The 22,913-nt window shown below is 42.4% G+C and overlaps 1 protein-coding gene across 1 annotated transcript; it reads left to right on the top strand.

Moving 5' to 3' along the window:
• Positions 1-1,278: 1,278 nt before the first annotated feature.
• Positions 1,279-22,835, top strand: crim1 (cysteine rich transmembrane BMP regulator 1 (chordin-like)). Its single transcript, XM_061300846.1, has 15 exons — positions 1,279-1,820; positions 5,056-5,214; positions 5,391-5,564; positions 10,590-10,832; positions 13,475-13,654; positions 14,750-14,953; positions 15,498-15,626; positions 15,804-15,957; positions 16,754-16,875; positions 18,270-18,488; positions 18,555-18,770; positions 19,375-19,596; positions 20,271-20,393; positions 20,489-20,667; positions 20,739-22,835. The coding sequence occupies exons 1-15, from the start codon at positions 1,523-1,525 to the stop codon at positions 20,919-20,921; spliced, it is 2,805 nt and encodes a 934-aa protein (XP_061156830.1). The 5' UTR covers positions 1,279-1,522; the 3' UTR covers positions 20,922-22,835.
• Positions 22,836-22,913: the final 78 nt, after the last annotated feature.

Raw genomic sequence — 22,913 nt, 5'->3', positions numbered from 1 at the left:
AGAACATATTGCAAAGAAAACTTTTGAGTTGAATTCCCTTCATTATTTTTCCATTAATTAATTAATTCATTTCCCTTAATTATTTTTCCTTTAATTTATTTATTTATAGACTGGATGGATGAAATGAAAGCTCACATTGAGGGGTTCAAGCCTTGAGTCACCAAAATAGTTCCCTTTTTGAACAGCTCAGAAGAAAATCATACAAAGCATTTGTCTTCATCTAAGCTCTTTTCCTCTCTTCAATGTAGGTGGTACAGTGACGACGAACCTCCAGATGTGCCCACACACGTCTACCATCCATCTGCTAATGAAAGTACACAAACAGAGCTTCAACAAACACCCGGCGACCTTTAACCGTGCCACCTGCATACACAATCGGACACCAACAAATACAAAGGCATCGCTGCGGAATGATAACGTCCCGATAATGTCTGCCATGTTTGACTGCACAGCTTTGACAGATTGATGGCTATGTTGTGGGATACAGACAAGGAACAATTTTGCAGTTGGTCACAAGAGATGGAGGATAGGATATGGTCACTGTAGTCGCGTTTATATAGTACCTTGGGTTTAATGGCTATAGCAGACCTGCAAAGCTTATGTTTAGAATATATACACAAGTTATCAATAGAATTTTATTACGGTATATTCTGTGTTTTTGTTCTTCTCAGCATAAATGCAATGTAAATTCATATAAGGAGGACACTACAGTAATCCCTCGTTTATCGCGGATAATTGGTTCCAAAAACCACCCGCGATAACAAACTTCTAAAGCAATGTAAACGGACATTTGGAGCAATGCTACATTGTCCTAAAGGTTAGACACAAGTTTCCTCAATTTAGAAGTTTTATTTTGACTTTTAAATTGTTTTTTAATTTGGAAAAAAAAATCCGCAATGTAGTGAAGCCGCGACAAACGAAACGCGAAGTAGTGAGGGATCACTGTATTTTGTGGAGTCATTTTTTGTGGCAGGTTATCAAAACGTGTTGTATATTATTGACAGAAGGCCTAAAAAATTTTTTTATGTTTTGTCTTGGAGCTTAAATGGTATACATCTCAGTGAACCTATTTACTTTTACTTGAGTAAAGGAGTAGAATCCATGCACACTTCTGCTCATTTCTCACTTCTGAGTTCATTGAAAGTTCTTCAGTGTAGCATCATTGCGCAACAAACACGCGCTCCATGGGCTGCGGTCCTCCCTTCCCTTTGGCTCCATGTGACTGGTCGGTACCGGTGTCAGTCAGGGGGAGGGGTGCACCGCTAATTTCCAAATGCCTGCTGTGTCAATTTGAGTCTCAGTTTGCGTCCTCGTGTTGTGGCTGTCAGCAGGCAGGCAGCAGGAGCCGGTCCGATCCGAGTTTTAGGATTGCTGCACGTGTTTCATCACTCCAGGGACGTGAGTTTACATTGCAGTAGTAGATTTTTTTTTTTTTAAATTTGGATCGTGGTGCCACTAGGGAAAACGGCGGACTTCCCAGTAACTTTTCGACACGAGATTATTTTGGGTTCACTACCCCAAGATGTACCCCAAGAAGTCCGCTTTGCTTTTGATCGTGTTCTATCTAGTCCGGGTCCTCGATGCAAATGAGTGCACGCCGTGCCATCTCCGGACATGCCCCGCTAAGGCGACACAAGGCTGTGATGGTGGTCGGACCATGGCCAAGGATCCTTGCGGGTGCTGCGATCACTGCGCCCGCCTGGAGTGGGAGCCGTGCGGGGGGGCGGACTGGAGTCTCGGCTACTGTTCCCTCGGGCTGACATGCGCCTCTGTCAACTCTACTGGACCTGCTGCCATCCCTGAAATTGGGGTGTGTAAAAGTGAGTGGAACCTGCAGGTTGTCATATATCATTTTTATTTGTTTTGGGATTTTTTTGTCAGTATTTTTTAATACATTTGCCCGCATGACTGAAAGAAGTAGAATGATGACCATGAATAGCCGCTTAACATTTTGCAACATTGATATTTGAGTGACAGCGTGGGGTGCAGTACCTGTAGCTTTTATTTTTGCTCTTGTCAAAAATTAAAATTATTAGTCCTCTTTATTTTACCCAGAAATTGACTCTGTGTAATCCCTTAGAAAAATGCATCACTTGTGGGGGTATAATTTCCCTGTGTTAAAAATGAATTTATGCTGTACCTCTATTTTATGACAGTTGTGCCACAAGCATGCGCTCTACAATATTTAAATCAGCCAGTCCAGTCCTGGCAGTAGTGACTACGAGTGTGTGTGCCCGCTGTCTGCTTGGAGCAGCTCCACAACTAAGTGCTCTTCACTGCCAGCAGACTTTCCAGGTTTTCCTGCTCTTTTCTTTGAGGCTTCAGGCACTCTCTGGTGGAGAGCATGACAATATGTTTGGCAAAATGAATTACACGCACTTGAGCTCTGGCAAGTCTAGCTGTTGAAAAACTCACAAGGTTGTCACTTGAGATGGGTTCACACTAGAAGGACAGTGCGTTTTGAAAGTTGGAACATTTCTTCCATGACCAAGCTGCATTACTTTTAGGATGTGCTCATTCCCCGTGGTATTTGTGTAACTTTGCGCACTTCAAAGCAATGTGCGAGGGTGTCAGGTTCCACATCCACAGCAGTGGCTTTCCACTGAGGAACAAGCAACCAGACCCTCCACCTGCACTCTGTCCTGCCTCGTGGGTGAAGATTGAAGAGGACTGACAGCTCTCAGTGCATATCTGCCTCCCTTGACCCAGTCCTTCAATCGTCCCTCTGTAAGGGTGGTCGAAGTCAAGGTTCCAGAAGAATTAGCAGGGGTCACAACCCCCAAGCCATCCCGGGAGACACAGCTCTTGATTGTGCCTCATGCGGGAGGGCACCTTGTCTTCAAACGAGTACTAGCTCTGGTAAGACCTAATGGCTCCTCTGATTGAGTTGTGACTCTGGTCTTGTGGCTCCAGGCTTCTTGGAGCATGCTCCTGACCCTCAAGTCCCATAGTTAGAGGGTCTAGGTGGGGGTAAATCAACACCTCCCGGTATGTTTTCAGGGGCCACAGTAGGCAGGCTGCTCAAGACTGATCCCAGATTTCCCTCCTCAAGCTCCAAAGGTCTTAAAGTGATTAGACCTGCAATCAGCAGTAGGGGGTAAATGTTTCCACTTTCTGATCCCTTTGCTTTTCTGGGCAATGTTCTGCTGTTCTGGGTGGTCACAATGTGCTAGTGTGGAATAGCAAGAATGCTCCAGCGCAGGTGTGCTGCTTGAGAAGGATTCGCTTTTTAATCTGCTGGTTTACATCATCATGACATGTTCAAATACAAGATCTGCTGTTAAAAATGATGGTGCCGTTGAAGTATGTTAAAAATGAGTGTTCACTTCCATGTTTCCGAAAGGGGAATGATTGCATTAGCCTGAGAAAAATGTTGCTCGTAAAAGAAACTAACACTTTGGATAAATTGTCTACGCTGAGTGAAGACGAAATATGCAAAATATGCAGAAAAAAATGCAGCCCCTTCCGTTTGCGTGCCGTGTCTTGAGGATACAACGACATGCTTCAAAGGAGAGTCATCAAGACCTCTTGACTTATCTGCAATCTGCCTGACAGCCAGGTGAAAATCATCCAGTCTTCATTGCTACCGATAAACGAGTTCTTTGGAAGTTCTCCAGCCTCCTTCCTTCAAGGTTATATAGGTTCTACCAGAATTGCTACTTGCCTTCTCTCTTCCTCTGGTATTATCTAATGTTTCAAAGACTTCCTTTTTAGCTCCCTATCAGCCAAAGGGCCTCTAGAGGTCAGCTTTCTCATCCCGATTGTGGATGCCAAGACAAGTAGACTGAGTGGCTGAGAGAAGGATCCCCCTGGGATGAAGCCACGGGCTTTGGCCAGAGTCATGCCAGGCCAGATCTCAGATAACCAGGTCAGACTAGACCGTGGTCAGGCAGGCTTTGCATAAACAATGTTCGCTCGGTCTTTCATTGACTGTTTTGGACTCCCTTTGCCCTTCTCTAAGTACATCGCAAGCGACTAGAAAACTTTTGGATGGAATTTTTTTTTCGAGGATCATTTCAAGGTGAAAGGAAATCAGAGGGTTTTGGTTTATTGAAAAGACTTCTTTTTCTGGCTGCCTGCGAGAGCTATTAACGGCATAGAATAACTCGAGTTAAATAAAGGTAACATCGCCTCCTCGTTCAGTCGTGCGCAGTTCAAAGCTCGTTAGCATCTGTCACCACTCGGGAATCATCAACCTAACCATCCGGAACTTGGGGAAAGAGCTAATTTAATATGCTTGTCTTCATTGTCACGGTGAATCATTTGAGACATTTTTCATTCTAATTATCAGAAACCCAAGTGGATGTCTTTTCGTCTAATTGGGATAATTCCAATAGGAGGGAAAAAAGAATTCTTAGTATTTGAGCTGAGGAATACGGAAAGGCATGCATCATTGCAACTTTTCATTGCCAAAGAGTTAAAACAAGCTCAAATTGAGCTTCATCGTGGTTTTAATGAGCCATGGGAGCCACATGCTTGGGAAAGTGTCACACTTTGTCTCATCCTGTTTACTCTGCTGCCATTCTTGCTGATCTTTGACAACTATGAAAAAAGGACAATTTGCTGTATGCAGTAGTGTTTAGTCATGCATTCACAGGAAAGGAACAATATGGCTAATGTCTATGTAAGGGCCCTTTCTAATCCTGTAGTTTTGTCTCCGTCATTCCTTTGATCAAGAAAGGTTCAAGTGTGGTTTGGCTTGAATGTAGCATCTCTGTGAAAGAGGCGTGACTGGCAAAAGAACGATATCTGCTGTAATGTCTCTAGTGCAAGTGGCCTTGGTACGGAGGAGGCGTTTCTAGGAAGGAGAAAGGATTCACTGGCTGGGAGCGCCCCATGCTGTGGAACAAAAGCATGAGAAATGAGTTCAATGCTTGGAGTAGCATGGCACAAGGGAAGGAAGAGGAAGGGCAACCCACAATTGCACTTCAGTAACTGTTGAGTTGTTACAAAAGGGGGCTCGCCGAATTGTGTCTAGTGAGCTCTTAGAATAAAAATTCTGAATACTCATTAGCTCAAGTGACAAGCTCTTGTTTCGTATCCTTAAATCTGCAGTGCTTCCAGACCATCCAGAGGCCGGCCTGGAAGATGAGCGATGCCCGCTGATGACGGGTTGTGACAGAGAAGAAGGTCAGTGTGTGTGTGATGCCAGACACACCTGCCTGGCATCTTTCACCTACCCAGACCAGGAGACCTGCATGAAGGCCCATTCAGGTAAGCCAGCTTCTTCCATTTCACAGCTAAGTAGGTTTCTCAACAGATCCGTAATGGTCCTAATCCTCAACAGATGTCGCTCAGATGTGACTAACTCGATATCGTAGTGATGACACACACGTTAAGACTTCTGTTTCTTTGTGACTCATCGATGACTCCTCCGTGGGTCCATCCAGAGGGTCGGAACCAAGAGCCCCGGGACAGACACAGGCAGAAGTATGTGGGACCGTCCAACCCGGCCTGCGTGTTCTCTGGATGTAACCTGACCGCTGGTGGCTGTGTGTGCGAGTCTCAAAGCTGCAGCCACCACTTTGCCTACGTCAACCGCAGCCAATGCCTGGAAGCCGCAGGTAACTTTCAGCTTGAACTGCCTATGAGCAACCTGTACTGTTATTCTGCATTAACAGAATGATATTTTAATAACAGAGAAGAGGTTGCTGTATTTGGTTTTGTCCAACCTCATTGAGCTGAGAAGTTTCTGCATTGATTTTCAGATGGCCATGAATGGCCTTTAGTGAAACAGTAGAAACAAACCAAACCTTTATTTGTGACTCATAGTTGAAAGTAGTTGTTTGTTCATCCAGGAAGTTGCGTTCATCAAAAGCACCATCATTAAAGCCTTCAGTGACAATGCGAGAACTTTCATCCCCAAGCTGATGACAGTTTCAATTCACACCAGTGAAAAGAGTAAGCAGCATTTTTCAGCGCACATTTATGGCCTCTCATTAAGAAGCAAATGTGCTTCCTTCCAGCTACATATCGTATTCATTTTGGGTTCATTTGAACTTGTGTGTCTGTGTTTGTGCACATGTCTGCGTGTGATAATTATCTAGTCTGTCACTGAAGCCCCGGCCAGACATTTTCCTTTGTCTGCCATCAAGAGGTACTTCCTCTTGCAGCTACAGCAGAATGTTGCAAGTCTGCTTGCTCCCTCTTGTGAGCGCCCATAGATAAATCCATAATTGATTATTGAGCTTAAATTCAGATTTATTTTTTTTTTCTTTCAAAATTATTTCCTTGATTGATCACTTGAGATAATTCCAGCCTAATAATTTCAGAAACATGACATTCAGTTCGACGCTACCGAAGATTGTGTCATAATATTACAACCACATTGCTAGCCGTTCTCGGTGACGTCTTGTACTTTATTTTTGACCACAATCTTGTTTTCCACCGGTTTACAAGTCGCTGATGTAATGTGGCTGCAAACATTTGATCTGAGGCAATGTGGTGAGCAGACACTCCCTAATGTCCGGTACTGAGAAGGACGTGATAAGTGCAAGGAGAGGAGGCGGCGCAGACTTTGGAAGATAGGAAATCAAGTGAAGCCAAATATTTTGATGAGGTTTTTCTTTCAGGCTTGTCGCTTTGAACGATAGTGTTGGGTCGTTTTACAATCGCCGAGAGTTGATGCGTAATTCCCGATAACATTTCTGACTGCTACTTGGAAGGAATTTCCCTCCCTTTTTTTTGCTGATATGAATAAGCACAAACAATGTCATACAATTGGCGGCACATAATACTCGAGCCTTATCAGTCGCTCACAGATAGCAGTATGTGTAAATATACACTACCACAATCCCGTGTGGATTTTCCAGTTTATTCCATTTTAATATTTTGCCTTTTTTATATTTCATATTACTATATACGACTTCACCATCAAATAATGATAAAGAAAAAATAGTTAGAGATAGTCCATTTTAATATTTTTTGATTCAAGCAGGAGGTGAAGTCGTCTAGATAAACTACATCGTGCTGAGAGATGTCCCTAATATTTTGCCGCTATCCCATAGCTCGATGTTACCGCCATGGAAACTGTAACTACAATAAACATGTCTCCAGCCATGTTCAATATAGCTCGCCCTCGTCATGTTCACAGGGCACAGACTGACAAGCAGTCACACTCTCGTTCACACCTATTTGGAGTCTTCAAATAACCTAACCTACATGTTTTTGGAATGTGGGAGGAAGCCAGATGGAGAAAATCCATGCAAGCACAGGGGTGATCAGAAAGGCCTGAGCTGAGATTCAAACTCAGAACTTTGACTCAACTTGGTTTGGCATGGTACAGTTTGGCTGTGAAATTAAATGAAATTGAATTACAATTAAGATTGTTACTCTACACAATAACAAGATTGGCACAATTGTAAAAAACAAAAAACTATTATTAATATCCAATGCACAACTATACTTGAATTTATTTATTTGCATATTTTTTAAATTTCAAAATAAATTTAATCAATTTTGTTTGGTCAAAGAAAAATCATATTTAGTGATTCAAAGAAAGTTTTTTTTAACATTTAAGAAAGTTTTTCCCCCAAATAAATGATTATTTGAATAATTGTATTATTACAAAAATAATAATGATTCATATTTTTTTTCATAATTGAGCAGCCCACTGTTGTAATCTCTAATTAATGTGCAGTCGGTCCTGTTGGCAGGTACTACACAGACTATCATATCCACGAGCTTCTGCCCATGGTGTCAATTTCCCAACAAAGTACCCTGCACCACGGGCCTCACACTTGCTCGTACACACCGAAAACAATGCCGACCCTCCCAGCTGGAACTTCTTGTTGGGCATGAAGCCAAGCCCCCACAGTTTTTACACTAGAGACGGCCTGATGTGTCCCTATTGTGAAGCAACCTTAGGATAGCCCAAAAATCCACGGAGGGCAGCTGGACTGAGACAGCTTTGTTCTCTGCTGACTCTGTTCCAAAGTCAGTTGGTGAACAGAACTTGCATTGTGCGCTTTTTCCATGAGTAAACGGAGGCTGTCAACACAAGTCTCCTCTGCCTGGCTGAAGCGCTCTGGTTTGGGGAAAGACTGCTCGCCTTGTCCCCTAGCTTGGAGGGAATAAAAAAACATTTAGAAAGGAGATGTTTTTCTTTCTTCAATGAGATGCCAGAAATATGCATTGTTGTCAAAGAAGCTCATTCTGTGCAATTTTCTTATCCTAACTCCTCCAAGACCAATTTTAGATGGCATTGTGCATGGCCGTGAGTGGGGGGACACTTTTATTCTTCTTCGTCTTTGCCCCTACGGTGTTGAACAAAGACACAAAATGGGGATTTCGGCCGAGACCCTTAATCAAGCATACCAAATCAGGGGCTTTTGTGTCTGAGCAAACTGGACTAAGGCCGCCATTAAATAGAAAATTTGCTTCTAATTAGACCCATCCATGCTTCGTGAAAGAACACAAACAACACATTTGCTGTTGACTTTTCCCATCCTCCATTGTATTTGAAATTGTGCCAGACAGAAAATTATATCAATTAGACGTGCAAGGGGCGGACGGTTTTGCAAATGGATTCTATTTATTCTGTTCATTTGAATGACAATAGTGTGTCTGACAGCTGCTTTTCCCCAGTGCACTCTAACCCCAGCCATTATCAGCGTGAAAGAGTAATCAACATTCTCGAGAAGACATCCAAAGTGTTTTTCCAAAGCATTTTCTATGACTTTTTTGCCACATGAGGTTTTCATATGCAAAACCAGTCTTGAAACAAGACTGAGTTAAAACTCATTCTAGGTCATCCAATCACAAGATGTTTATTTAACTCCACTGTAGGAATAAGGCCAAAAATCTTGAATACAGGGCTTTCCCTTGAATTTCTGACTCCTTTCAATGAGAGCTTTGTGGAAGTCCTCACTATTTATTCCCTTGATGCCTGAATGAATGGTACAGTAAATATACGTACATCACGCTCCTGCTCTACTTATCAAAAACAAAACAAAAAGTGTTTTCCCAGTCTTCAATTTCATCTTTCAGTACTTTCCAGGTCCTTAAATGTAAAGCATGGGATAGATTGTTTGAACTATGGTTCTAGGTTATCAATGTCCGGGATTGGAAATTTTCTCGCCCTCCCATTTGGTTTCCCTATTTCAGTGGCAACGTTCTAAGGGCCTCTCTGGTAGCGCTTCAAATATCAGGGATGAGACATATCCTCACATGGAATCAGTCACGTTCTACCATGTAGCCAGCACGTTCCAATCTGGGAAACTCATCAAGGATTGGATATGCAACCCAAACCTCACAAACTATCACACAACATCAGCATCTGGGTTTTAACCTCCGTTACAAACCGCACATTGTATGAGCAAGCAAATACTTTCGAGAACAGCCAAAACTTAAATTAGATTGTGACAACATTGTCTATTGACACATTGCAGTCAGTAAAGATTTAAATGAGCACTTACTGGATTTTCCTCATCTGACGTATCTGCTTTCAAAAGTACTCTATGTTCAGGAAATTGCTTCATAAATTGATTGACAATTAGAGGACAGAATATGAAGTCCGTGCTCTGCAAGTGCTCTATACATCACCGTAGCACTGAAACGCAGAATAGATGAGATGTCCCGTCAGCTGAGGTAATCCAATTTTGGTAAAGTAGATTCAGTTCTCAAACAATGTTAGTACAAAGAGGCCTTCCACTTTTCTTTTCCTGAACAGCCTCCAAAATATACCCTTTACCCACATTTGAAGTAACCCATCTTTCCCTTTACAAGGGTATCGCATCTATTATGGTAGCTCTAGTGAATGTATAGACGGAAACATGCCAAGTGAAGCTCGGTAGGGAGAAGAAAAGAGGAGCTGTTTGGATTTTGATCCAAGCTACCCATGCTGGGTGGGATTCAAGACCCCTTTAGCGAGGTATGTGAGGGCCTTGTCACGTCTAGAGTAGCGCCCTGACAGGACGCCGTAAAACTGTCACAGACTCAAGTGGGGATCTAATGACTGTGTGGGTTTGTGTTGGTGAACGTTGATTTTTTGCCAAAATGGGAGTAGCGTCTTTGTAGAGTTGCTCAACTGAGGTGTTAAATAGCCAACACGTTTAAACTGATGCATGTAAGCTTGCATTTATTCTTTGGCTTATAACGTCCTGTGTACAGAGATGAATCAGTTTTTTTCTTGTTAGAAGGGCCAAGTATCCTTGACCAAATGGCAACGCTATTTAAATGCTAGCTCAAGTCACCTATCTAATTACAAGATCTTGAATTGTTGCCAATCACACACTTATTTTGCAGGTGTTAAATATTTCAAGTGTATGTACCGCATTTTCCGCACTATAAGGCGCACCGGATTATAAGGCGCACCTTCAATGAATGGCCCATTTTAGAATTTTGTCCATATATAAGGCGCACCGGATTATAAGGCGCACCTTCAATGAATGGCCCATTTTAAAACTTTGTTCATATATAAGATATATACATTTGGCCCGCGGACCAGACTGGTCCATATATAAGGCGCACCTGATTATAAGGCGCACTGTTGGCTTTTGAGAAAGTTGGAGGTTTCTAGGTGCGCCTTATAGTGCGGAAAATACGGTATGCTTCGCGCATGTTTACATGTCTTCATGTGTCTATTTCAGAGGAGCAAAGGTGTGCCAGCATTACCTGTCCTGCTCTCCAGGTGTCGTCGTGCCCAAAAGGCTCAGTCCGAACCAAGAGTTACACCCCCCCTGCTGCTTGCTGCCCCTCTGTCCCACCCCAGTGCACCTGTGACTTCGGGGTCTGCCGCCAGCCCAACTGCCCGAGTGGACAACGTGCTGTGCCACTCAGCAAGGCCAGTGGTCAGCCTGGAGACTGCTGTGATGTCTTTGAATGCCAAAAAGGTGAGATCACCCAACTGCACGTTACACAAACAGTTCTGACTCCTCTCCCACTGGGGGGTTGTGGAGAGGTGATATTCATCTTTATCTTCGAGGCAATCATTCCCTCATGCTCCTGCAGACCAAAATCACACAAAGTTGCAGATTATAGTAGCTCGAGATCTACCCCCAAAAAGAATCTATTAGATGAAGCTGGTGTAGTGAGCCAATATCTTTTTAGAATGATTCAAAACTATGATCCGGGAACATGTGGAGAACAAATAAAAAATCATGCAACATTACTCTTATGATGTCATGCTCTAAACAGAAAGTGCTGTAATCAGTTTTTTAGCCACCTAAACAGATCTGACAAAGATGAATGACTCAAGCAATTCCCTCTGTAGACCATTAACATTTTTCATGTAATGCTCATCCAGGAAATACAATGAGTGTCTTGAGTAACTTCCTCAGGGACCTTGCTGCTGTTTGTGCAGCTTTTTTGTAGCGGCCCAGCATCACAACAGCGCTGCAAAGTAGAATTGTAAGTCCTGCTTCATGTTTCAGGCCCCCCGAGAGAGGCTGGGAGGGGATCTGTACGAGTGTTCTGTTTACTCTGCACTCTCAACAAATATTCACTGTTTTACCAACAGAATAAATTCCCATTCTGGCTCTTCTACATGTATAAATGGATGCCATGTCCTGGAATTAATGGACTTAACAAACCCAGTGACCAAAAAAAGTGCTTAGGCTATGAATTTGTTCAACAGAAGTGCAGTGTCAAAGGGTTTCTGTCTGGTCACACGTCCAGAGGGAAAAGGTTCAACAGTTCATTGATGGGAATGCTTTTTATGTGCTTCATTCTGCCAGTCGGGAGGGTAATCGAGTCCGGCAGGCTGGCGGGGGCTGAATGGCCGCCGCGGGGGCCGTGGGATCAGTGTTTTGATAACAAGTGTCTGTTGCTCTTTGGGTGTAAGGCTTGATGCCTTTTGTGTAGCCCTTACTGTCTGTTTGCCATGCATGCCTGAGCTTGGTGACACAAAGTTCAATAGACGGGGACGTTGACGAGGACAAGCACAAAGACTCGCTGTCACCGCTCATCCCTGTCGGGGTCTATCTAAATAATAGCCCTAATTTTTCTTCCATTGTTGCCTTATTACAGCTTCGGGAATCTTGTTTCAGATAGTTCAAAATGAAATGTTTTACTGTAAGTCAGGGGTGTCAAACTCTTTTTTTTTCACGGGCCACATTGTAGTCAGAGCTTCTTTTGGAAGGCCATTATGACTGTCAACCCAAATAAATGTATGAGCACCGCATATTATATACAGTAAAAGCTACAAAACAAACTGACAAATAACTCCTTTTCAAATCAGACGAGTGAAAACTGGTCAAATATTAAAAAAAAAAAAAAAGATATTGAAAGTGAAGACAATTTGCAATTCTAGTAATGACACACAAATTTGATGCACAATTTGTCTTCGCGGGCCACATAAAATGATGTGGCGGGCCGTATCTGGCCCCCCGGGCTTTGAGTTTGACACCCGTGCTGTAAATAATGGCAAAAAACAAAATACTGACAAGAAATCTCAGAGGACCGAGCCTATGTCAGAGACTAGAATCAAACACCACATGCGCTCATTGTCACATTGTATCCACTATTGGAATGACTCACATGTTTCCATTGCCCACTTGGCTGTGAGTTTGTCCCACTTGGCTTTGGGGCTTGTCCGGCTCTGCGGGTTGCAGTGACAACGTGTTCCACCTGTTGTCAAACTTGTGCCATTATTGGCTCGAAAAAGGACTGATTAGATGGAAAAGAACAAAGCAGGCAGTCTCCAAAAGTTACTCGTGGTTCTGTTTGTTTGGATTGACAATGAGCTTGGCACGTCCCATGTACTCAACTTTAGGTGTAGGTGTTCGGAACAACACTTTTTTTCCGAAACTTGACGTCGGGTGTTGAGCAAGAAGGGTGAGCTCAGCGTAGTAATTGCTCTCAAGGAGCTCAGCTTGACTCTGATATGAATTTACAAAACTTTAAAATGTCATTACTTTATCTTGGGGATTATTATAGTATGACTGCCAATGTTAAAGCTCATTTAGCTTTTGGGGGGGGGGGGGGGGGGACTGACAGCTCTGTAAATCGTTGGACTCTAAAATGGTCTTTTATCGCCTGCATCATTTGTATCTGATGGTCGTTGCTGTTTTCAATTCCGATCATACAAAAATTACCCAACTTTTCATCACCTCCTACTTGGTTTGGAATTCTTAACAGACTTATTTGAGGTATGAGACTTGTCCAAAACGTGGTGTAACAAAGAAGAGTTTTAGTATAGAGGGTTTGATTGACTCCTCCTGCCACACTTTCTAGCCAAAACCTCACAACCACTTTTGTTTTCTTTTGCGCTGTACAGCAAGCTCCTGAGAGAAAGTTCTCCCCATCGCCTTGGCTTCATTGTTTAACACACAGCAAACCAACCCTTATGGTTAACCTCAGCCATCGACCTCAGTTGGTTTTCAATGACTGCCAACAGAGGACAATCATTTTTTTGTGTCTGGTGATGAAAATGGCTTTTCACCAAGACAAACTCCAGCACTGCCTGATTGTCGACTTAGAGCTTTTTAAGGTTAATTGTGTTTTCATTCTCTTTTTTTTTTCGCCCCCTCTTTAGTCTCCCCTAAGTGTGTCCACAATGGAAAGGAGTACTCCAACGGCGAAGTGTACCGCATGGACCCTTGCTGGCTGTGCCAATGCCGGGGAGGAATCTCTTTCTGCTCCAAGGCAGAGTGTGCTGAGCTCGACTGTGAGAACTTTTACATTCCTGAGGGCGAGTGTTGCCCTGTCTGCATAGGTAAGTTTTTTTTTTTATAGGAAATGCACAAAAATAAAATAATAAGCATAGTGACAGGGTCAAACTCATCAACTTTCACTTGTTGGGGAATTACTTAACTTTACGATTACCCATTTTATTTTTTTGTATTGATTTTTCTGTCAGATGTTGTTCTACTACCTTGAAAATAATCCACAGTGGAAACTGTTACATCACTTGACCTTTCCACTGGAAATGCTAAATGCTGTGCATATGGTCCACTGGCTCATATGCAATAAAATGAAATGACACAATCTCAAGCAGGAACTGCAATTGATATTCTCTCATAGCATTTCTTAATGTATATATTTGATGAATTGAAGAGTCACTTTTTTACTCTTCATTATGTTCCAAACAGTGAGCTGTGTAAAAATGGAAAATGAGAGAGCGGATATCAAAGTTTAACATCCCTCACCTCTAACAAATTTAATTTGAATGTCATCCTCACTTCTACTATTAAGTCTCTTTCACATCATTTCATCTATTAAAGAAATGTTTGGTGGGAAAAAAAAATGGAGGGCCATGGATATGCAATGTTACCTTTTTCTCCTGCCAACCAGTTGTGTAACAACATCAGTCTTTTAATTTATGAAATCAAATAAATGGTCCAAGCATAAACTGTAGGATAATCCTTCTTCTCCAGTTTACAGCGGAAATATCTAAAACTGTAACACAACTTCCTTTTTGGACTATATATCTAAAGTTCTTTGTAGTCAAATTATAACCGACCTTTGCCGAGCATTTATGACCGGCTACCCCCGCCGAGTTGAAACAATGTCATGATGAAACAGCCACATTCCAAGCTCTCATTCAAGTTAAATCCATTCATAAGTCAGGAACCCTAAGTCATCCAAATCCAACAGTCTTCTTCATAGCTTTTGGTGTCTGGCCAGTTTCCTCTTCTTATTAGCTCCCCCTTGGAGGATCATATTCCCGGCTTCTGCTTACAGTAGGGGCACACAACATACATTGGAGCCAGGCATTGGTTTTAGTCTCGCTCCAAGGTCGCCAAAGCAAACGACCGCATCAATCTGAATGAGTTTTTTATTCCCCCCATTGATTTACCTTCTTACCCAGATGTGGAGTTACTGTCAGTGGACAGTACAAAAGCCAGTTGCTGGGTGAACAACAAGCTGCGAGCCCACGAGGAGCAGTGGAAGGAGGACGACTGCACCTTCTGCCAGTGCGTGGATGGCGAACCTCACTGCACGGCCATGGCCTGCAAGCAAAGCTGCCAAAATCCCGTCAAGATACCCGGAGAATGTTGCCCCTTCTGTGAAGGTATACAAAGCAGTACGTGATGGAAATAGAAATGATTCAAGGTTTTACAAAGTGAGCATGTGTTGGAGGCAACGTCAGCATGGGATCATTAAAGCGGAGGCCGCAGAGCATTCTTTAAGCTGCGGGGTTCTTTGTGTCCCTTTTATTACTTTTGCCCGCCAAAATGAGACCCACTTGTGTGTGAGGAACATCATAGTTTCAAAACAGGAGTAATTGAATTGGAGCCCCCTTTTTTTTGTGTGTGTGTGAGCATAATTAGTTACAGCTCATTACGTCGTTCCTCCCATTTGAGTGAGGCAGGAAATGTTTGACAGGACTTCACAACACTGGATGTGTGCTTTTGTCTCTTCTGTGAAATTGCCCTATAGTTATCTGCAATTATTCTTTGTCTTGAAAATAAGACTTGTCTGAATAGGTAGTCATTTAAAATTGGTACTACAAAAGCACTTCAGGCTGCAGTAACACAACTAATGGAAGTCTGACAATATAATTGTTTAATTTTCAAATGTATTTGATGCCGAGTCCCATCCATCTCAATTTTCAGAACCTTCATATGAAACGGTCAGCCCCATGCTGTGCCCTCCTCTGGAAAACTGTAGCCTTTCTACTGACGACTGTCCTTATGGCTTCTATCAAGACATCAATGGATGTCTGCTTTGCCAGTGTCTCAATAGTAAGTTCACTTTAATTGCTTATGTTGGAGGAAATTGGTGGAAGTATCATGGAATATGTCCAACGTTTATGTAATAACAGATTAAGGGAGTGACATGAAGATGAAGTGGCATTGTGTAGCCGAAAATTGTTAACATGTGAAAAGTTTTTTCCACACAAACACTTTCAATTCTTTCAGATGACTCCTGCCCTGACCTGGGAAGATATTGTTCCCTGCAATGCCCAACGGGATACGAGAGGGATGACTTTGGTTGTGAAGTGTGCGAGTGCAGCATCCCCGTGCCCAGGTGTCGACCTTTGACCTGCACGAAGACCTGCCCCTATGGATTTGTGTGAGTACACACGGTAAAGCACACATCCAGCTCAACTCATTTGTCATATTTGGTTTTGGGACATCACACAAAGTCATAAGCATGACCAAATTGGACAATATAGTGAAAAGCATTGTGTTACAAATTTCACTGACGAAAGTGAAAAGTCTTTGACTGTATTCTGGTGAAATAAAGTCTTTTAATGCGACGCTTTTTCGTGAACAAAGAACTTCATTCAAGCAGGGAAACTTGAGGTTAGTGCAGTCTTTTAAGGGGTTAAGGTCTCGCAAGTGCATCAATATTTAGCTAGCCCTCCCTCCAACCCATTCGCAAACCACAGCTTGTGTGTAAACTGCTGAAGTTAAAAGAGGAATTCTTATCTTAGGAAAGAATGTCAGTGAAGCAGTCTATTTCTGCATTGCTTTGAGTTACAATTTAAAGTATTGACTGCGGTGGTCACGGCAGGTTTCTAAATTTGTGTGCTGCGAGATCGAGTTGACTTCTTTGCTTCTTCTGAGTCACTTCTCAGAGTTCTTCCAACTTAGAGTGCCAGCGGCCTAAGGAGCAATAATGATGCAACAGGTTAAATTGGAAGCATCTGAATTGGATTAAGAATGCGTCTTGGGTTTGTATGATGTGCAAACCGCAAAGTTCGCTCATGTTGGTCTTTTTATTTGGTCTCCTTCAAAGGCAGCCAATACGGCGATGAAGAAAAGCAGGTCCAGATGTCGATTATAGCAAACCTCGGCATTTGGTATTTCACTGTGTGCCACAACATTCGTGTGTTGATGTTTTATGGTTGTGTGTCAACCCACAGTCGCAACAAGCACGGCTGTGAGATGTGTCGCTGCGTCAAGTGTCCCCCCTTTACCTGCGACAAGCACTGCAGCGACGGCTACAAGCAGAACAAGAAGGGCTGCTCCATCTGCATGTGTAAAGGTACCTCACACTTAAAAGTTAAAAATAAAATACAAAATTGAATATTTGCCCAGACATGCAGCAATGCAAGATTACTGTAAATACATTTAGAATTATTTGGCCGATAAAATGCATGCACAAATTATAATCAGCAAAAAATATATATATATTTGTTGACATGTCATTATGTAGGCACTGAAAAAAAAAATTAATTCGAGTAATTGCAGAACTTTGTGGCCTTTTATAGCTGTTATTAAGCAATAAAATGGCAAAATGCTCTGTAGGAGACTTTGATAATTACATATATTATGAAGTCAAGCGTTTTACTGCCCAATTGTATAAATTTCACACGCTGCCAATGCTCAGTCATGTCTTTGTTTATATTAGCACTTCAAGTGCAATCAAAGCAACTACTGTAAATCCCTGTGGTTGGTATAAGAGTGTTGCATTCAGCAAAATGAGTTTGGAAACCAGCCCAGCTTTCGTGACGCAAATAGTCAGGCCACTCTAAACACAGGTTCTCATTAAAGTTCAGATATAATAAATATAGTCAAATTGTTAGCGCTTTTTCTTCACGCTCACAATTCAACCAGTGTAAGTCAGTTTCAAGCTAAATGGGTGGAAGCATGAGGAAAATCTATGTGTGAGTTTGTTTTACAAAGCTGCACTTTTGATTTCCTCTGACCTCTGGCTGCTCTTCTGCGGGGACTTAAATGTTTGCCTTTTTGGGGTTTTGGTTGGTATTTGGCTTTATCCAGTAGCTGGGTGCAAGTCTAATTAGATTCCTCCAACCTCTAAGTTCAAATTCAAATGACTGATTTATACTCCATTTTACGGTAAGCGTTGATGGGGTTTTTTAAGCCGTGCTATAAATATTTCAACCTCAAGATATGCTACAGTCCATGCAAATGACTGCTGTCTTTTTAGAAAACGAAGGAAAGACTTTTAGAGTTTTACTTTAAATGTATACAAACCTAAAGAGCTGGGAAAGTTTTTACGTGGTTTGTCAAAAATGTTCGATGTTAGTAAATGATGTATTGATTTTTTTTTTTCTTTAAAAATGAAAGGGACGGCACATGGGAATTGCTTTTTATACTTCAGTTTGGCTCTCTTTCTAATCCAAGAAGATTCCAACTAAACTAAAAGCTACTCTGGGTTAAATCCATCTGGTGGCTTTGGAAAGTCAGGACTCCAAGGCAACAGGATATTTGTTTGTTTTGACAACAATCAACAAAAACATATCAGGATTTTAGTTTTATAGAAATATTAGATTGCGACTTTTAATTCTAATGCTTGATACTTTCAAAACTTTATGGTATTTGTAAATACAGTCTACGTCATACAATTTTTTTTAGTTGGTTTGTACTTCACTTGTCTTTTAACGGTTTGAATTTTTTATTTTTTTTTCCCCCCAGATAATACTCACCCCCCCAGCACCACCGCCTCCATCCCAGTTCCCAGCTTTTGCCTTACCTCTAATGGCAAGCGATACGAAGAAGGGGAAAGCTGGCACGACGGCTGCCGCGACTGCTACTGTCATTCCGGAAGGGAGATGTGTGTGCTCATATCCTGTCCCGTTCCCAGCTGCTCTCATCCAGTCGTGAAGTCTGACCAGTGTTGTCCAACATGTGAAGGTATGCCACTAAGTCTTGCTAACACTTTGCAAATATCACAATTTCTTTCCTCTCTTAAAACTTTAGATGAGTCGGGTAGTGGTCTGCCGGAGGGGATGGACATGGTGGTGTGCAGAGCTCCTGGGGGGGAGTTCTACGTGGAAGGGGAGACCTGGGACCTGGACGAGTGCACACGTTGTACCTGCAGGCAGGGACGCGTGCTGTGCGACACGGAAGTTTGTCCCCCGGCTCTGTGCCAGACACCAACCAAGAACCTGGACACCTGTTGTCATGTGTGCTTAGGTAAGTTGCTCAAAGACTTGAGTGAAGCCTTGACAAGAGCAGACTGCAAGAGGCTTGCTTAGCCTTTCATATAAATGTGGGAACGGTCACCAGGAATGCGGGAATAATACATATCCCGCAGACAGGGCCTTATGATGAATGTGTACGGTGGACAGTCTTGAGCCAAGACTTTGGGTCAGGAGAGGATTTTGGTCCCTGAGGGAGTTGGATGAGATATCAGACTGAATTAACATCTGCCTGCTGGAATCTCTTGCTTAGACTGGACATTTGGGAAGCATCTTGAATTGACATTGTCCTCGTCTTGGCTTTATTAGTCTTTCATATTTTGTTTAAAAACTTTTAAGGTTAACTGGTGACTTTAGCTGATTGACACCAATTCAAGTTTAATTCTCCACCGAGACATTTTGGACAATGTTTGCCTTAGTAGCGCAAAATTAAGATTTTCTGAGCCAAAGAATGGTCCAAGAAGACATATTTAGATGAGACTCATATGACTCAAAGACCTCAACTACTCTAGATCTGTGACTCTAATGTAAATGTTAGCAATACAATCTGGACAAATGATCGAGTGAAACCTCATTTGACTGATTCCACGCCCCCACAGATGAGACACAGAGTCCGTTGCTGCCGGTGAACACCAGCCAGCAGGAGTACTGCATCACCAACGAAGGAGACGTTCTGCTAGCAGGAGACTCCTGGAAGACCAACGCTTGCACCAGCTGCATCTGCAACAACGGCACCATTCAGTGTTTCTCTCAGCGCTGTCCACCTGCCAACTGCAGGGTGCCCGTCTTACGCAAGGGCCAGTGCTGTCCGTACTGTCTCGGTGAGTTTTGCATTACACCCAAAAAAAGAATATTTTTGATTAATTCTGGGCCTACGGTCCACCACTAAAATTAGCCGATACAAAACTTCCACACATAAAGATCATAATAGAGAACAAGGCAGCGCTTGTTGATGGGGTGGGGGGTCCTAATTCATAACGGTACCTGCCAAAAAGAGGGAAAGCCTGTTTGAAAATGTGTGTGTGTGTGTATATGTGTTAGTTCGTTAGGGCCAGCCATTCTGGCGCTGCGCGGGCAAACACCATCGTTCGCAACGGCATTCCAGGCGATACACACACACGACGCACACAGTCGACTCGAGCAAAAACATTCCCGGAGCATCCGCACATTCACACGTGTTTCCTGTCCCCGGATGAATCGGACCGCAACGCTCGCTCTGTGGCAGCGCAGGAAGCTCCACGTCAGCTTTTCCTACAGGGGAAAACCTCGGCATAGGATCCCATTGTTCAACCTGATATGCCGTTTGAGCACCCTTTGTTTTTATTATTTGGCTTTCACATAAGGGCTTTTATGAAGCCACGGTGAGAAACGTTCCTAGCTATTCATGGAAACACAGGGAGGGGAGTTGAAACAATAACACCGTTGTACGTCTGCTGGCTTTTGCATTACAAAAGTCGTTTTGAAAATAAAAGCTTTTATCTCTCTGTCTGGGAAGAAATGACGACATCTGCGCCGGTGTTGTTGTCCACCGTCGCTACCAAAACAAGGATCACCACGAGTGTGCGGCGGGCTGATGGGAGCGCTGATGTCACAGAAGCGCCAATTGTTGCAGACACAGGTAAGGGGACATTGTTAAATTTAAAAAATAATAATAATAATCAAAATAGTACACTGTCTGACATTGATGTGCTTGTTTTTGACAACATCTAACAGATGAGCCAATTTTGGGTGAAAATTACCCCAACCAAACAGAGATGGCTCTCATCTACCAATCAGCCGCTTGGATCCTGGCAGGTCTCCTCCTGGCCATCATCATCTTCCTCATTGTTGCTTTGCTTATCAACAAGAAAAAGAAGTGGGTGCAGATGTCTTGCTATAGCGCTCCAAAGAAGGTGAGACTATTTGTAAATCTATACTGCATTGACAAAATGCTCATTTTGAACTTGAACCTCTTCCCCTTCAGACCGTCATCCTGAAGCATGTGAACAAAAACCAGGTGGTGTACATGGAGCCCTCCAAGGAAAACAAATTTCAGAACGTGAAGAACGACTGTGGGATCCATTTCTCACCCGAGATGAGTTCTCCCTGTACAGACAAGATGATCATCCCCAGAGCCAAGCTGGCAAACAACTGGACGGCGCGCTAACGTCAAGCATCAGCAGATCAGAGCTGTTTGCCACCTTATGCTCTCTCGTACTGCTGTATGGAGATTTATGCATACACACACACACACACACACACAGTGGACACAGTCTGCTACACTCTATGTGACTGGTAAACAAAAGGACACCCCACGATGGATAAAGCAACAATTTAATGTGACCTTTCTTGTGTGTTTGGACCTTCTCCAGCATCACTGATGTAATGTTCTGGGAGGACACACATTTACTTGGCTTTACTGCACAATCACCGAGGGTTCTCCATCAGACTTTATCACACACTTTTTTTTTTTTTTACTCCTTTCGGACTAGAAGAGGAGGAAAAAAAAGTTCCCGGATGAGGGGTTAAGCTTCGAGGTTTACAGAAGTGCTTCGTGGATGTTGTCAGTACATTTAGCAGGGAGGGCAAAAGAACTGGTAATCCACTTGGAGCCACCAAATTGTAACAGTCCAGCAGGCTTTATAGACACCCTGCGTTAGAATGTGTGCTTTCTGTTTAGTTTGTGTATATTGAAACTGTACTGTATTCCTATTCATGTTGTTCTAGGCTGACTCTTATTTTTGTTGATGTCTGATTAGGGTGAACATTTATGCTGGTCAAAACATTCCCACCACCTCATGTACAAATCTTATAAAATCATCCACAAGGATTCCTGCTGGAATATTCTGAGGAAAAGAGAAACTAATCGATTTTCCACGCAAGTTAAACAGAACCATCCCGCAGAACCTGGTTTTCTAATTTCAGCCTATCTGGAAGCTGAATCAAAGTGCATCTCGGACGAATGTTAGGTGCAGAAGATGAGACAAAAATGGTGCAGTGGCAGGGCTCCAGAATGCCCCAAAATGCTCCAGAAATTTGAGAGAGTCCAACTCAATTTTTCATTAATCTCAATAGATCTAATCATTTTTATAATTACTTTTGTTGATGGCAAATTTCTTCTCCACAGTTCATCCAGTCTATTAGTTATGTAATAAAAATGAGTTGTTGTGTGTCCCTTAATTTTCTAATTGCACCACAAAAAAAAAGAAAAATTAAGGGCCACAATGCTCCCTGTAATAAAATTATTCTGGAGCCTTGAGCATTTCTTCCCCAGTAAACATTTAAGGAATGTTTCATACCACTTCAGAACTGCACATTATTGCATGTGAATGTTGCCGATGATTCTTTTTAAAGCATTGATGCACCAGCCTTAAACAACTGCTTCACTTGCCCGTGAAGTAATAATCACTCCTGATCTGATTGTACATAATGCATAATAGATTGCAACATGTGTGTGCCACGCATTTAAAAAAAAAAAAAAAGTTGCGCTTTCCGGCTTTTTTTTTTTTCCTCCATGCCACTGCAGGATTCTTGGAGGGATAAACACGCTAATCAGGGATTTGATGGGCGCATTAAAGCACTCCAGTAAACACACATTGTTCAAGCTGGAGGCAACGTACTACACCAATCGGATCAGCGGGGGATTCCATTTTTTCAATCACCACTCAGACCAATGCCAATTTATTTCTCCATAACAAATATGATTGTGATGCCAAAATTGGTAGATTGGTGTGTTTTAGTGACTCAGATTTGTTGGACTCATGATAACGTGCTTTAAAATGAAGTGTGAAAGATGCCCTGTTCTTTGTTCTACTTTGTGTAAAAAGCTAGTCGAAATTAGTTGAGCAGAAGAGTATCTTATTTATTTTTTCACATAGCTTTATTTATTAATACTATAGTGTTTTTTTTTTTTTTTTTTGGATGACCTTTTGTAGCCAAAGCTGCTGTACATTTTAGAGCATTTACACCAATCAGCTATATTCAGTATTGCCTTTATTTATTTCTTTGTTCCAAACCCTGTAAATAAGTGGAACTGTAACAATTACTCATTTTGAGAAATAAATGTGTGAAAAAAAAAGTGGTCAAGAATCTTTTCCAATTCAGACTTCCAAGATCTGCTGTTTTTGGAATTCACCTGTGCAAATAGGAAATTCAAAGC

The sequence above is a fragment of the Syngnathus typhle genome, linkage group LG16 (genome assembly GCF_033458585.1).
Source record: "Syngnathus typhle isolate RoL2023-S1 ecotype Sweden linkage group LG16, RoL_Styp_1.0, whole genome shotgun sequence".
Taxonomy (NCBI): Eukaryota; Metazoa; Chordata; class Actinopteri; order Syngnathiformes; family Syngnathidae; genus Syngnathus; species Syngnathus typhle.
This window is presented reverse-complemented; position numbering and strand designations above follow the sequence as displayed.